This window comes from Microtus pennsylvanicus, chromosome 1 (genome assembly GCF_037038515.1).
Source record: "Microtus pennsylvanicus isolate mMicPen1 chromosome 1, mMicPen1.hap1, whole genome shotgun sequence".
In the NCBI taxonomy this organism is placed as follows: Eukaryota; Metazoa; Chordata; class Mammalia; order Rodentia; family Cricetidae; genus Microtus; species Microtus pennsylvanicus.
In genome coordinates, this window is record NC_134579.1 from 178,689,132 (window position 1) to 178,706,856 (window position 17,725).

General features: G+C 38.2%; 1 protein-coding gene across 1 annotated transcript in view; it reads right to left on the reverse strand.

Annotated features, from left to right (window-relative positions):
- Window positions 1-329: 329 nt before the first annotated feature.
- The window catches only part of Tbc1d32 (TBC1 domain family member 32), a 200,535-nt gene continuing 183,139 nt past the window's right edge, over window positions 330-17,725 (reverse strand). The window contains exon 33 of the mRNA XM_075945999.1: window positions 330-970. Coding sequence (XP_075802114.1) covers window positions 851-970 — 120 coding nt within the window. The 3' untranslated portion in view covers window positions 330-850. The remainder of the gene's footprint in view (window positions 971-17,725) is intronic.

The window sequence follows — 17,725 nt, forward strand, 5'->3', positions numbered from 1 at the left end:
AATCTGACATACATTTATTTATTTTATCACATATATTGTGTGGCTAGGTCAACTTAGTGAACTTTTTTTTTTTTGAGAAACCTCCATACTAAGTTCCATCTAGATCAGTCTACATTATAAATTACCACTAACAATTTATAATGACCGGCATTCCTTTTCTTGATGATAGCCATTTTAGTGAGATAATGTTGTTTCCATGGGCATTTTCCTTATGGATATATAGGTGGTGAGCCTTTCTTCATGTACCCGTTTTTAATGGGTGCTTCACCATCTGAAGCGTCTGCTCAGTTCCCTGCCCAGTTGCTGACTGGAGTCTTTTTGTTCTTTTACTATTTTGTAGTTTATTTAGTTTGGCATATATTCTAGATATTCGCCCTTCTCGGGTGAGTCATGACAACTCTTTTCCCCGATTTGTACCCTGCCTTCCTTTTCTTATACTTTACAAGTATGTAGTACAATTGTCTCTGCTTGCTTTCATTCCCTGAGTTCCTGGGATCTTATTCAGGAGTCGCTGCCTATTTCAAGTCAAGTGTTTTCCCTCTTTTCCTCTAGCAGTTTTGGATTTTTATGTTTTACATGAAGGTCTTTGATCTTTTTTGAAGTCAAACACAAACTAAAAGCTAGGACTGCTACTACAAATTTAAAGAACGAAAACCTTGCAAAAATGAACTCACTTCATTTCACAAACTGAGCCAAGAGCAACATGAATATATTGTGTTCCAAATCTCGACACTGACTGACAATGCCTGGACACACAAAGCACATGCTGCCGATGTAGACAGGACGCAATCACGCCGCCTTGTCTCCTTTAAAAATGAATATAACATAAAGTTGGGGCCGCCCTCCTCATCTATGTGCTCTGCACCCTCAGGCTGCGCATGTCTCGCAGCAGCACTGGTCGGTAGTTTTGCTCCAGAGTCTCCATGTATTCAAAGTAGTTGCTCACTCGAAACCCACGGAGTGCTTCTTCCTGCCAGGAAAATAGGAAGGGAAGTTCATTTGCTTAGAGAAAGATACACAGTTCCAAGTGAATAATGTTTAAGTAGCTGGAGTATCATTTGTTTTCTGCTGTAGATGCTGGGGCAGTTTACATAGCTCGTAAATGTATAATTGCTTTTCATTTGGGGAACCGTGTCTGTACCTGTCAGGAATGAATCATGGCCTCATGGGGGCAAGGTTATTTTAAAAAACAAAACTGCTTTACCACCAACAGCAGCAGCAGCAGCAATAGCAGCAGCTCTTCCTAACAAATTACATCCCATTTCAATAGTTAACCACGTAACTAGTAATGGCTCTCAACTCTCTCTGTGATGCTGGGATGTACACAAAATCTGTGCTGCAGCCACTGCTCATAAACCCCCATCACCTGTGCTTCACAAGGCTGGCACTGTGCATGTCAGCAGGCACGTTTGCTCTAATGGCTAGTGTCCCAAACGAGGCACTCAAGAATAAGCAGCATGAACATCTATTTATTATTTTAAGTCTCTGGGGACAGGGTTTGACTATGCCTCTCAGCACTCTCAAATATTATCTAACGGAGCATCTATCTGAAAGATTTAAAAAAAATCTTCGAAATAGCTATTCTCAATTCAACACACCCATGTTAGCTTTTGAGGATATAAAAATTTTAGACAATTCATGCCCTCACAAGTTTATAATTTAAAGATGAAAAATAACATAAACACAATAGCAGTCCCAAAAAATGAAAGGCAATGCATATTATATGCCACCTAGTTTGTTAGCAGTGATATGAGAGATGCATCAATGTAAGGTAGCTAAAAATACATACAATTTTTCACATAATGGATGACTTTAAAAGCTTCATATGTACTCATATTATATATATAAAATCTCATATATATTCACTTATGAGTAATAGTTCACAGCATGCATGTAGTTATGTATAACTTTATTATTAGTGTGCCACATGGCGCTCAAAATCTACACCATTTGAAAAAAAGATATAGACAATCTAAAACATTATTATTCCTCACCAGGGCTGACAGATGCTGAAGAAACTAAATGGTGTTTACTGAGGAATCCACTACTAACTCATCCAACACAAGCGTGTGAATTCCACTTTTCATTGTAAGGTGAAGGACTGTCTCATCCATTCTCTCACTGTTCACTCGTACATTCTACTAGCATGTGTAAGCTCTTGGTTGTGCACACAAGACACCAGAGTGACTGAAGTAAGAACTGTATCCTAGACCGTTAACACCCAAGGCAAACCGTGGCCTCCCATTAATAAACAAGAAACTTGTCTTAGGGTTATTATCACTGCATTGAAATGCCACAACCAAAGCAACTTGGGGAAGAAAGGGTTTATTTGGATTATAGTTCAGCATTGCTGTTCATCACCGAAGGAAGTCAGGGCAGGAACCCAGAGGCAGGAGCTGATGCAGAGGCCATGGAGGGGTGCTGCCTACTGACTTGCTTGCTCACAGGGCTTGTTCAGCCTTTCTTATAGAACCCAGAACCACAAGCCCAGGGATGGCACCACCCGCAGCAGGGCTGGGTCCTTCCTCATTGCTCACTAATTAAGAAAATGCCTTGCATCTGGATCTTATAGAGGCATTTTCTCAATTGAAGCTCCTCCACTCATGACTTCCACTCATAATTTGTGCCAAGTTGAGACAAATTATTCAGCATACAACTGAACCAAACAGAAGAGGTTCCAGTGTAGGGATAAGTCCCGCCCCTTAGGGGGCGTGTTCGCCTCGGGCTAATGTCTGCCTATAAATTTGGCGAGCATGCTCCGAGCTGCTTCTTCTACTTTCCTGGTCTCCACAGGAACGGTGGTTCTGTAAGTCTATCTCTACATTAAAACTATATATATTTTTACAAACTGCATTCGTTTACGCCGCTACATTTTGGCGTCCAACGTCGGGCTATTTTGCCCCCGACTCAAGCGGGTAGCCCGCTAGCTAACACAGCACCCTCCTGGGTGCTGTTTTTCAGTTCGTGACTCCTGCCCCAGTGCCGAGTCCGAGACATACTCGGCCACACAGGCCCATTCTGCCTGCCTTGGCTAAGTTTTACAGCGGAACTCCACTGCCTGAATTAGCGGAAGCTTAAGTACCTGCGGTTTTGCAACAAAAGCTGCCACAGCGGCAGATTTGGTTTGACACAAAGTGACTTGGCAGGGCAGTGGTGGCGCACGCTTTTGATACCAGCACTTGGGAGGCAGGGCAGGCGGATCTCTGTGAGTTTGAGGCCGGCCAGGCAGTGGTAGCACACGCCTTTAATCCCAGCACTTGGGAAGCAGAGGCAGACGGATCTCTGTGAGTTTGAGGCCTGCCAGGCCGTGGTAGTGCACGCCTTTAATCCCAGCACTTGGGAGGCAGAGACAGGCGGATCTCTGTGAGTTCGAGGCCAGCCTGGTCTACAAGAGCTAGTTCTAGGACAGGCTCCAAAAACACAGAGACCAACAACTGGCAGGAACCGATCATTGCAGGTAAAAAATTTTTTCTTTTATAAATAAAATGTCTGAACACATTACTGTTCAAGAATTTAACAGTTTTTTTAATTGTACCATGTGGGAGATTTTACAAGAGGTGTCTATCATGCCACCTCTATGGATCCTTCTGGGATTCACAGTTTTCATTGGCACCAAATGGTTTGATAATAGAAATATGATAAAGTCTTTACGAGACGAATCCAGGATTCTTAAGGCAGAGATAGAACGCTTAAAAACGATTGAGAATGATAACAATCTTCTCAAGAATCAGTTTGAAGTTTTCCAGACTGATAACAATCTTCTCAAGAATCGGTTTGAAGTTCTCCAGACTGATAACAATCTTCTCAAGAATCAGTTTGAAGTTCTCCAGACTGATAACAATCTTCTCAAGAATCAGTTTGGAGTTCTCCAGACTGATAACAATCTTCTCAAGAATCAGTTTGAGGTTCTCCAGGCTGATGTTAAGGAGAAATTCATTACTATGGAAGAGGGAACAGCTGATTTGGACAATAAGATTCAGTCCCTTTCTGTAGGAAATGAAACATTAACTGAGAGAATCAAAACTGCTGAATGTGACAATCGGATTTTGTCTAAAGCTTATGACAAATTGATGGAAAGATTGTCAATACAAGAAGGCATGGTTTATGCCATAAAAATTATGTCCAAAGATGAGATGTTATCTCTAACGGACAAACTTCATACTTTAGAATCCTCAATGAAGGCTTTGGAACATAATTCTGGACAGGAGATTCAGACATTGCAGAAGGCAATAGTGAATAGAATTGAAAAGATTGAGGAATTTCTAAATTCTGATGAAGAAGAGCAAAGGGTAGAAGGGCAAATTTTAACTACATCTGTGGGTAAATCTCTCCGGGACAATTTCCACAAAGCTCCACCGACAGCTCTATCTGCCTTTCCAGTAATAACAACAGAGAAGGTGGTTGGTTCCAGAAACCCTATGGTCATCAAGGAGGATACATGGGAGCCTGTCCGTATGAATGACCTCAAGGAAATTAAACAGGCTGTCATGACTTTTGGGATGCAAGCCTCTTTTATTAAAGAGATGCTAAGATCTTGGGCCACGACAAACAGAGCAACCCCCTTGGACTGGCTCCAGCTGAGCTCTGCAGTACTTGAGAGTGGATCACAATTGAAATGGCAATGCTTATTCAGGCAAGAGGCTAAACTCTTAGAACAGCAGGAAAAAGCAAAGGGAATTGACATTTCCCTAGATAAAATTCTAAGTGAAGGGCTCTTTTCCGACCCTCAGGAACAAGCTAATTTGGATGAAAACACACTCTCCATGTGTACTACAGCAGCCTTAAGGGCTTGGGACAGGGTACAAGACCCAGGACAGAGAATAGAATCATTTGTCAGAGTTAAACAGGGTCAGAGAGAACCCTTTAGTGACTTTTTACAAAGATTAACTAAGGCTGTACAAATAGGGATATCTGACCCAGAAGCAAGACGTATAATGATTGAGTCTTTGGCTTATGAAAATGCAAATGTGGAATGCAAAAGGATTTTGGGGCCTTTAAAGCTCAGATCAGCGCCTTTGGAAGAATGGGTCTTGCATACACTCAATGTTGATACATTTGATTATGGCACTGAAGCATGGGTAGAAGAAGCAATTTCCAATGGTAAAAGGAGACACCAGAATACCAAATGTTTTAATTGTGGCAAAATGGGTCATATGAAAAGGAATTGTAGACAACGGATTTTAAGAAATAATAATAATAATAATAATAATAATAATAATAATAATGCATCTTTCAGAAATAATAATAATAATAATACATCTTCTAGAAATAACAGAAATAGGAGGACTCAGCCTTCAGGTTTATGTAGAAGATGTGGAAAAGGCAGACATTGGACGAACGAATGCAGGTCTACAAGAGATAGACAAGGCAACCTGATACAGTCGGGAAACGTGAGAGGGGGGGCCTCACAGGCCCCCATGGCAAACATGGTTCAGTCATATCCAGTTTCTGCAGAGAACGTGCCTCATCAGGACAATTAGGAAGCCCCATGCCTACTGTTACAAGCAATAATGATCAGAAAGATAAGTTACGTGTGTTTTGGCAAACTTCTATAAATGATCAAAGACCTAAACTGAGAGTGTGTGTAAATGGCATTTTTATTACTGGCCTGCTGGACACAGGTGCTGATGTAAGTATCATTACCCCAGAATCTTGGCATCTGTATTGGCCTCTTCAGAATGTAAATGTTCAGCTCCTGGGAATTGGAACCCTATCTCGAGTAAGGCAGAGCACGAGATGGGTTGAATGTATAGGGCCAGAGGGACAAATAGGAAAATTAAAGCCATATGTAGCCAATATCGCAATGAATTTATGGGGTCGTGACCTATTACAACAATGGAATACCGAAATTAACATTCCTGCTACTTCTAGAGCCTATAGTTCTGAGAATAATATTAAAAGATATTACAAACGGAGAAAACCGGCCATTCGGGCTGTACAAGAACAAGCAATTGATGTCCCTTCAGAGATACCAACAGCCTTGCCTCTAAAATGGTTGACTGAGAAACCAATATGGACAAAGCAATGGCCTTTAGCTGAGGAAAAGTTACAGGCTTTAGAACAGCTGGTACAAGAACAATTAGATGCTGGACATATAGAAGAATCTACCAGCCCTTGGAATTCTCCTGTATTTGTGGTTAAGAAAAAATCAGGTAAATGGAGAATGGTGACAGATCTCAGGGCCATCAACAAGGTTATTCAACCTATGGGCCCTCTGCAATCTGGAATTCCTTTGCCCTCTTTATTACCAAAAGGATGGCCTCTCATAGTTATTGATTTAAAGGATTGTTTTTTCACTATACCTTTGCAAAAAGAAGATAGAGAAAAATTTGCCTTCACAGTGCCTACTTATAACAATTCTCAACCTTCGAGGAGGTACCACTGGACCGTTCTGCCCCAGGGTATGTTAAATAGTCCCTCCCTGTGCCAATATTTTGTGAACCAACCATTGCAAATAATACGCAAGAAATTTCCCAAATCTATAGTATACCATTACATGGACGACATCTTGTTATCCGATTCAAACATGGATACCTTGAACAGACTGTTTGAAGAAATAAAGATACTTTTACCTAAATGGGGATTGCAAATCGCTCCTGAAAAGATTCAGAAGGGAGATTCTGTTAATTATTTAGGTTATAAAATAGGTTTGCAAAAAATTAAGACACAAAAAGCACAAATTAGGAGAGATCGCCTACGGACTCTTAATGACTTTCAAAGACTGTTAGGAGACATTTCCAGTCTACGACCAGCTATTGGAATAACACCTGATCTAATAATTCATTTGAACAAAACCTTGGATGGTGATAAAGATTTAAACAGTCCCAGAGAATTAACAGCTGAAGCAGAAAAGGAACTGACAATGATTGAGGAAAAATTACAACAGGCACACGTGGACAGGGTGAATCCAGAGCTCGATTGTATTCTTGTCATACTACCATCAAAAATTTCTCCTACAGGAATTTTAATGCAGAGAGATGATATTATTTTGGAATGGATCTTTTAACCACATAAACCAAGTAAGAAACTGAAAACTTATGTGGAAAAAGTCTCTGAGTTAATTATAAAATGCAAGCTGAGACTTCGTCAACTAGCAGGCATAGACCCAGCAGAAATTATAGTGCCCTTCACTGCTGATGAACTAAAGAAATTATGGGAAGATAATGAACCATGGCAAAGAGCTTGTGCTAATTTTTTGGGAGACATTAATAACAACTATCCAAAAAGCAAGCGGCTTAACTTCATAAAGAGAACTTCTTGGATTCTTCCTCGAATCGTCCGTGATGCTCCAATAACTGGAGCCCGTACATTCTATACTGATGCCAATAAATCAGGGAAGGCAGGTTACAAATCAGAAGACTTGGATAAGGTGGAACAAAGTCCATATAATTCTGTCCAGAAGGCAGAATTATATGCCATTCTTATGGTGCTAAGGGATTTTAAAGAACCTATTAATATAGTTACAGATTCACAATATGCAGAAAGAGTTATTTTACATATTGAAACTGCTGAATTTATACCTGATGATACTGAACTAACCTCATTGTTTCTCCAGGTTCAAGATTTGATCAGGAACAGGCTTTGCCCTATGTACATAACACACATCCGATCCCATACGGGTCTGCCAGGTCCTCTAGCACAAGGTAATGCAGAAATTGATCAATTACTGATTGGTAGTGTGCTACAAGCCTCTGAATTTCATAAAAAACATCATGTTAATAGCAAAGGTTTGAAGAAAGAGTTTTCAATTACATGGCAACAAGCTAAGGAGATTGTAAAGAAATGCCCTACTTGCTCTTTCTATAACCAAACGCCACTGCCTGCAGGGGCTAATCCAAAGGGCACCCAAAGGAATGAAATCTGGCAGATGGATGTGTTCCACTTTGCAGAATATGGCAAATTAAAATATGTTCATCACACCATTGACACTTATTCAGGCTTTCAGTGGGCAACTGCTTTAAGTTCAGAAAAAGCTGATTCAGTAATCACTCATTTATTAGAAGTCATGGCTATCATGGGTATACCTACACAAATAAAAACGGACAATGGTCCTGCTTATGTTTCTAGGAAAATGAAACGGTTTTTTGATTATTACAATATCAAGCATGTTACAGGTATACCATACAATCCTACAGGTCAAGCAGTCATAGAAAGATCAAATCGAACTATAAAAGACATGTTGAACAAACAGAAAGGGGTGGAAAACACCCCCAGAAATAGGCTACATAATGCTTTGTTAACCTTGAATTTTCTCAACGCTAATGAGAAGGGAACAACGGCTGCAGAAAGACATTGGATAATGGAAAAGTCTACTGAACTAAATCAACCAGTTTATTTCAAGGATGTGCTGACCTCACAATGGAAGCCAGGATATGTGCTACGTTGGGGAAGGGGTTTTGTTCTTATCTCCACAGGTGAGGAAAAATTGTGGATACCATCAAAATTAATAAAGGTTCGGTTTGAAGAAGAGAAGCCACTTGGAAAAGATAAATAACAATTCTTTCATAAGGATGGCGAACATACTGATGGTAAGAAATACAGATAGGTTTGGAGGCAGGGTTCTTTTCTTATCTCCACAGGAAAATACTCATCTTCAAAGAAATTGAGGGACCCTGAATATTTAATTACTGATGGATGGACACATTTTGTAAGTATTAATTTTTATTTATATATCTTATTAAACATTTCTTTATAAATATATAGAGCTGGTTTTGAAGTTGGACTCTGGCTCAGTCCCTCTCCAATTCCAAGCCTGTTAGTAAGAGAAAAACCCAGAGTTTCTGGAGTTTCTGTCTCATGTCAAGAGCCATGATATGGGACAGAAAGAAATATGAGTTTAGAAAACATCCTTGCTTTTCTTCATATCTATCATACTTTTCATTGAATATATATATCATGCCTTTTATTGAATATATATATGTATGTATATATATGTCTATATGATTAATGTTTAAGTTTTTCACAATGAACAATGAGTTTTTCCCGAAGTGACATTTGAAGTTTCCAGGAAGAAGATGGGGTCCCACAACAACAACTCTACCTGGTTGATATGACGTCATGATACTGATAGCGCTACTACAAGACCTGTTTTGGATACCAGCTGCACAAGACGATCCCAACTTGGTTAGCTGAAATGGTGCACATCTTGTACAACATTCTGGCCAGACCTCCACAAAATACTCAGAGACTATTTGCAATTTTAAAAGACATTGATCTTGAAATTTAACCATCATTTTACTTTCACAGGATCCCCCAGAAAGAACGTCGCCCCCATGACAGCTGGAAGTAATTCTAGAGGACGACGTCCCCTCTCCCAGTAAAGTTTACCCCTGGGTTTAGGGACATCATTTAGGGGTTGGGAGGTTGGGGGAGGAATTTTATAAGCTCAGGGATCATTTTGAAAAAAAAAAGAGGGAATGATGGGATTATAGATTTATAATTGTGAGTTACTGCTTTTAGACAAATATATTGGTATCAATTCTTGTATATTGAAACAAAGTTAAATTATATTGACTATTGTATGCATGCATGTTTCTATGTCTGTTTAAAACATTTTTATGTATTGACATATATTGTATTGATATATATATTGTATACATTTACCATATTGCAATGTACATTTCTACCTCTGATTAAGATACTTATATAATGTTTGTGTATTGATATATATTTACCATATTGCAATGTATATTTGTACAGTGTTTATATTTGGAGGTCATTATCCTCATTTGTTACACAGTTGTTTATTGTCTTAGTCTTTAAGTTAGATAGATATTGAGAATTATATAGATAGTCATCTAAGTTTGTCATTTATAATCAGACTAATCAGGTTCTTTAGATATATAGAGATTATACTCAGTATAGATAGATAATCTTCAACCTCTTCAAAGAGCTGTAGAAAATGGCCTTTAATCTAACTCAGAGTTTCGTGATAGTGAGACACAATTGCTCCTGGCAATACCACTCCATTCCCGAGAGAATGTTGAGCACCAAAGACACTCCACCTGGAGCCTTTCTATTTGGCAGAACTGGCCTTTGGGCAAAGAAATGCCTATACCTCAACCACTGACACAGATACAGAGCGTGCATCAATGGATAAAACAGGACTGTCATATCCTGCCAAGACAGGGTAAGATAGTTTTGAAAAGTTCCTTCCCTTTAATAATGGTATGTCAGTTATGTTAGGCCTTAGCCAAAATTGGTTGACTCAACATTGCAAACGAGACTTTGGGTGATTGCCCAGGTAGTCAGTTGTCTCTGTCAATTGTTGCACATTTTGGATATATCTCGTTTGTTGAGTAGTGTTTATTCCCTTCTCAGATCTTTGACTGAGTTGAAGATTATATAATTGTAGTTACTCTTTACATTATTTGGACTCCTTGAGATAGAATGTTTAGCAAAGCTTTTGTTCTCAATATTGTTTGTTATATTTATTATTTGTTGTTATTGTATGTAGTTGTATTTGGTTTGGTTCTGTCTTATTTAGACAAAAAGGGGAGATGTAGGGATAAGTCCCGCCCCTTAGGGGGCGTGTTCGCCTCGGGCTAATGTCTGCCTATAAATTTGGCGAGCATGCTCCGAGCTGCTTCTTCTACTTTCCTGGTCTCCGCGGGAACGGTGGTTCTGTAAGTCTATCTCTACATTAAAACTATATATATTTTTACAAACTGCATTCGTTTACGCCGCTACAGTTCCAGTGGGCTTAATCACACACACTTGTAATACTTGTCCTTAACAGACTGTCAGAAGAGGATAGTAGATTCAGTGTCATGTGGGCAACATAGTGAAGCCCCGACTCAACAAAGAAAACAAAACAAATAGATGTTTACTTGATTAATGGCAGAATATTGGGTCTATGTAAATTTCTGTCTATCAAAAGTACTTGTTCACCAGGGGGAAAAGGATCAAAGTAAGACCAACCTTACTGGACCAGAATTCATCTTAAATAGCTATTGTTGTAATGACAGAACTCTTACAAACTTACACATTTTCTTTAAAGTATATGAGTGACTTGGCTTTGATCATTTCTACTCTAAAAGTAACCTTAAGTTTGAAGGCAATTATAGCAACAGCTTCCCTAACAGAGAAATTGCAATGCTGTGAGAACTGTTATATGATGCATTCATGATTTTCAAATAAAAGCTTATTATTCATTCAATGCAACTTAACAAAGAGAAATAGCAGTGCTTGAACAATGGCTCTAATAATACTTTCCTGGCAAAAAAATAATGAAAAACTACTTAACATCTTTTAATTATTCTACTTTCATTTAAACATAAAGCTACATAGGGAAGCCACAGTTAATTACTTGGCTTAAATGTATTTCTATTTTAAATTTTGTTTTTTTTTCAAAAACTGGTTCCTCTTTTAGATATAAATTTTTAGGTTAAAAGAATACATTTTAACTATGCTGAAGAGATATCATAATATTAGCATAAAAGGTTACTGAAACGACACATTATAAGGGAAAAATTTAAATATACTTTTTAAATGCAATTGTGTAAATTGTATTGTTCATTGTTTTAAAAAAATTGCAGGCAATTTTATTTCTGAATAAAAATGTAAAGCACTCAAGTTTCACTTTTAATCTTTAAAGTAGAATATTTTTCATCTCTTCCTAGAGATTCTCTAACCCTCTTCTCAGGGCATAATCTTACTTGCGATTATGTCCATTTAGATTATTAGGCTATCATTTGAGTTGTGACTGACCATTTCTGCAAAGCATGGTTTCACTACAGTTTCTTTTGCAGACCTAGTATATTGGAACCACCCTGTTCTAAGAATCGGGAAGCATGTTATAAAGTGTTTTTTTTTTTTACAACCAAATTTTTTTAAAAAAAGTTTTAATGTTTTTGTAACAACAGTGAAACAGTTGCTCAAGTAAACACTTTAATAGGTTGTACTGCAATAATTTAAATTTGGTTTACAAAGTTCACTGAGAAAATGCTTTTTTTTATCAGTTTGCTTTCAATGACTGCTTTCATCAACTTTGGATTTTAGACGTTGAACTACCAAACAGCATTAGAGACTAACATTCCTAACCACAGCGCTGTGTGTGCTATCACATGATATAATATAAACACACCTTCTTTCTTTCCTTCAGACATAAAAGTTCAATTCCATCTTCTATTTTTTTTTTAGAACATTTGATCAGGATCCAGTAAATGTAGAATACTGTTTGAAATACAACTATACTAGTTAACCAGGAACAATTTGAGTTAATAGGATTTAGGTTCAGCCAAGAAAGATTCAAAACCTCTCCACATTAATTCTCAGATTACAAACTTATGTAAGCTTACTGACTATAAATCTTGATTTTTCATGTGCCAATGGGGACCACAGGGATGCCAAATATCAGATATTTAGATTATTATTTATAACAGTAGCAAAACTGCATTTATGAAGCATCAACAAAAATAATTTTAAGGATGGGGGTCACCACAACATAAGGAATTATATTAAAAGTCACAGCATTAGGAAGGTTGAGAACTACTGCTCTATGGGGATTCTTGCCTCTGCGCTTTGCCCCTCTAAGCTTTTATGCCCCTCTAAACTTGTATGAAGGGTTTCCCCCAGAGCTCTTCATAAGGTTTTTCTTCTAAGGCATTCATGGCTCTTCCCATCCTTTGGCATGGTCCAAACAATGTCTCTGACTCCCTCATTGTGCCACAGTGTCCTTCACTAAGAAGAATTATGTCGGAAATACTATCTATACTGTTTCTCTCAGCAGAATTTAAGAGCCATGTGGGACACAGACATTCTATCATGCCACTACACCAGTGCTTGGGATACAGCTGTTACAGAGAAAGTACTGGAATAAGTCAAAGAGTGAATAGCCAATACCTCTAAAGTCCTTTGCCCAGGGTCTCGCATTCAGTAAGGGCTTAGAGCATTAATGGTGGTCATAACAGTGTCAACCGACAGTTTTTAAAATGGTCAAGTTACGCTCTCCTGAGTACACATCAGACAACAGCAAAATGTGAGGGCAATATATCAAGGATTATTGACTTCAGCTTTTGCTCCTCAAGTCCTTGGCAAGAATATAAGAACCTCCCCATCACAGATACTCAGATATCACTGTCTTTTCTCCCGAATCCTCTGGGATATGCCTATGAGGGAAGGGAAGGTAACCTGCATTTCTAAAAGCTCTTTGTTATCAATTATAATTTTCAAAGATACCAGAGACTTATTTGTCAAAAATATTTTCTGCAAACAAAAATTCCATTAAGCATAATATTTTGATTTAGTGTTAAGAAGACACAAGGTTCAGTATGATTTTTATCACTGAGTCTATTTGCTCCCAAACATTTGATTATTAATGTGTTTGCAAGGTTACGCTAACTTTTCAAAAATTAATTTATAGAGAAAAAATCTTGGGTGAGTTAAAGTGGAAGAATGGTGATGTACTAAAACTGTAAAATTTAGGCAAGATTACTTAAATGATTTGCATTAATGCCAGACTCCATAAAAAGCATTTAAGAGGAGTGTTTTGTTCAGTTTAAATAGTTATTATTAAAATATACAAACACATGGGGCTAGAGAGATGGATCAGTGGGTAAAGATACTTGCCACAAAAATCTGATGACCTAAGTTCAACCTCTGGAATCCAGGTAAAAGCTGCGTGTATTGGCAAACCTGCAATCCAGTACCCCTACAGCTACACGGGAGAAAGAGGTAAGAGAATCTGCAGAAAACTCAATGCCTGTGTTATGTATATTTATTATGGGTCTGAGCAGAAGTTCAAATATATGATCCAAATAGCTAAGCAGCTGAGGTGAGTATTTCTGGAGAGAACTCGTTACTCAAGTCTTAGGAGAAGACATGTACTTCCTGCATATTTGAGCATGAAAGATACATGTGATGGTAACGGAGATGACAGTTCTGGATGGGTAAATGAGAGAATGGCCCTGACTGCATGCAGCCATAGAGTGTTTCTGACAAAGGTGGGACAGTCATATCCACCGCAGGCCTTACTGTGATGTCATATGCTAAGATGACACAAGTACTTGGTACAAAACAAACAGGAAAAAAAATCTACAAGACAAAAAGTACATGAAAGGTTACCAAAGATGCCAAAAAATAATGTCTTCTTTAACTGCAGATTTTCTCTAAACATCTGTTTACTAACAGAGAAATAAGAACAAAGGGGGCTGGTGTGGAGCCAAAGAACACCAATCATTAGTTTTCTTTCTGGAGCACTTGCTATGTGTCAGTCAATGTTCTAGAAGTATTTTTGAGGTATCTCACGTAACTGCTCAATACTTCCATACAATAGTTGTTGCCTCATCCCCAACTGCACAGATAAGGAAACTATGGTATGAAGAGATTAAACAATAAACCCAAGCTAACATGTCACTCGTGTCTTCAAGTGACAAACGGCACTGTAGACGCCATCTGAAAGCACACCTGAAGGTGAACGAGGCAGACTTTATTTATTCCCTGGGCTGAGCTGCTTTAATAGTAGTATTTCATCACTTTTTCTGTCTAATCTCCATTTTCTGCCCTGTCATTACCTTCTGATAACAGCAGCTGCAGCCACCAACAAAACATCCCTCTCAACAAGTTACTATTGAGTTAAAATCAATGTGATTTTTCTCATAATTATCAATTATTTTCTATTATATGCAGGATTCAGTGCAGAATTTTTAATTAAGTATTCTGAGCTTTCACAGCCTGGTTTCCAATGGAAGGTAGTCTTCCCCTTGCCTTGGCATTTCAGTGAAGTTTGTCCCCAGGGTGCATGGACAAATGGATGCTAACAATCTTTCTAGTCTATGAGCTCGTGAGAGGGGAAGAACGTGCAAGGCCAGTCCATGGTACACTGAGACTTCTCCACAGGACCCAGAAACAAAGATTCCAACAAATCTATGTGTACAGAGATGCTTTTTAACACTCATTATATAGAAGTCCACTAATCAAAATGTTCTGACAGGAGAAAATGGTTTTAGATTTTCTAGTTAGCTATGAAATTTGAGAACTTAATTTTGTTGGGTGTTTTTCTTTCTGGACTTGTGGCACTCACAGACTTCCAGTGGCTATTTCAGATAAAAATGTTTGAAATCTCTAGCATCCTCAAAGAGTAAACTGATAATGAATGAATAAAATAAAGGGATAAAAAAGTAAATATAGACCACTAGGTCTCAGAACTGTGCCTGAGTGCTTCATCATAGCTTCAAAAGGTGTCTCACTAAAGTGTGAGGCTGACGCATTTGACTGTCATAGTGGCATTTCATTTGTATTTTAATAAATAAGTCTTGCCTGAAGATCAGAAAAGTAAAACAGCCCCACTGGCCAGTCTTGCAGACTAGGCAACAATAACACACACTTTTAATCCCAGTAGCCATACTAGTTTGCATAGAAACCAGGCGGTAGTGGGGCACACCCTTAATCCCAGCACTAGAAAAGACTATAAAATGGGAGGAGACAACTCTCAGTCTCAGTCTCATTCTGAGATTCCTGGAACCAGGATCACCATTTCGGATTGAGATAGAGTTAAGAGGCAGTGGCTGGCTGTTTTGCTTTTCTGGTCTTCAGGTTGAACCCCAATTTCTGAGTTTTGTTTTTCTGTTTTGTTTTGGTTTTGTTTGGTTTTTCAAGACAGGGTTTCTCTGTGTACCTTTGTCTGTCCTGGAATGCACTCCATAGAGCAGGTAGGCCTTGAACTCACAGAGATCCACCTCGCTCTGCCTCCCAAGTGCTAGGATTAAGGGCAAGCACCACCACACCTGCCTCTGAGTTTATATTCATCATGCTTAAAGACTATTAAAGACTATCTAGCCCACACTGAGTTGTTATCTACAAGGATATTGAAAAAAACAAAACAACAAGCCAGGCACAGAAGTGTAAGCCTTTAATCCTAGTGCTCAAGGCTAGCCTGGTCAGCCAGGACCAAGTAGTAACTCCCTGTCTTAAAAATAAATAAATAAATAAAATAAAAAGCTAAAATCAAAGCAAGAACAAAAATGTAGCGAGTACTTGGCTTCCATTAGTTGTATATCCATATTTACTGACTCAGACAGTTTAGTGGTATAATGAGAATAGGAATATCAAGTATCCATCCAACCCCATACAACTCTCCCCATCCAACCCCAGTGCTCCAACAGTGAAGAAGGGCTGACAGCTAGTGTTACTCTCCACTGTCTGATCTGAGCCACCTCTGCTTGTCTTTTCAGTTTAGTGATTCAGAATCACCAAGAACTCTCCAGTGGGCTGTTAGCAATTCAGGCAAGAAGTCTAGACTCTCAACAGTCTGATTTAAAATCTTGAGCCTAAGCTAAAATGAATATGGATGGGCTGATATTTTCTCTATAGAACATATTTCACACAGAGTTTCATTTGGAAAGCAAGGCTTTGTCATGACATGGTCTTACTTTCAACCAATATATGAAACTTAAGTTGAGAAAAGAAGCACATATTTTCAACATTTAAGAGAAGAGTCATCTAGCTTTCTAGAGGTTCTTGGAATAGCTGGCAATAACTGGAGGGTTATTAGACACATCACAGGTTCTCAGTATTCTGAACACTAATTCACTTGTGCCTTGATAACTGAAACATTTATAACAGTCAAATGCTCATTCTATTTATTTTTACACATTGAATCATCATCCTTTCATTCCTTAAGTTACAATTCTGTGTGTGTACACCTATGCAGAGGTCAGACGACAATTGCCAGGAGTCAGTTCTCTCCTTCCGCCATCTGTGCTTCCTGGGATTGAATTCAGCTTTTCAGGTTGCACACTGAGCCATTACTTTGCCCTTTCATTATCTTTTATAGATAAAATATGGTTTATTTACAAAATAAAAATTTGAAGTTGTTTTAGTTCAACTTACTTTCCTTCAGAAGTAGTACCAGCAGATATTCAAACCAAGGAATAAACGATGGAACTGTCATTATAAAGGATATTAAGATAGCTGTACCTTCTTGTTTTATGGAGAAATACTATTAAGTTTTTTCTCCCTTTCAGCAAGTCTGAGTCACATGTTACTATATATGACTATATATAGTTAACTGTGAGAATTTTTGCACATATAGTCATATATTTTTGCAAGTAAGATGCTTCTATAGATGTTAATGGAGGTCAAATAATATATATGCATATGCATACATTTAAGAAAACTACAGCAAAATCTATTCTGCAAGAATAAAATGCCCATCAAAAGAGAAAAGGCTTCTGAGAACTATACACTGAAAGTTCAACAACAAAAATGAAGTCACAGTACCAGCAAGAAAAGCACCTTTTCCGAGTCTCTCAGAAGATGCAAATAACAGAATTTTAAAGTGAGGTTAGCGCAAGGACACATGCTGAAGTTAATTCCTTACCAACAAGGTCTTAGTTGGGATTTAACAGACTCAATTCAAATTCTAGTAATTTTAAATAGGAATTAGATGATAACCTTTGCACCATTTAAAACCCTTTAGGTTAAACTGAGAGCACTGTGCCCAGCACACAATAAGGTTAGGTTCACCTTTAAAATGGCCATCATTTTTACACCCTACTGCAACTGCCCAGGGAAAGATGCAGTCACCAGCATCAAACAAAGACACATAGAGACATTCTTCCATCGGAGATGACAGCGGGAAGCATTGCAAAAATTCAATGATGTTTGCGGCTCAGTATAAATAAAACTAGTTTGTTCACCTAAGAGATTTTCATACTTATTTTTTCAACAAATATTTATTGAGAAAGTGTTGAAAGTCCTTCACTAACCTAGACAGACCATTTAT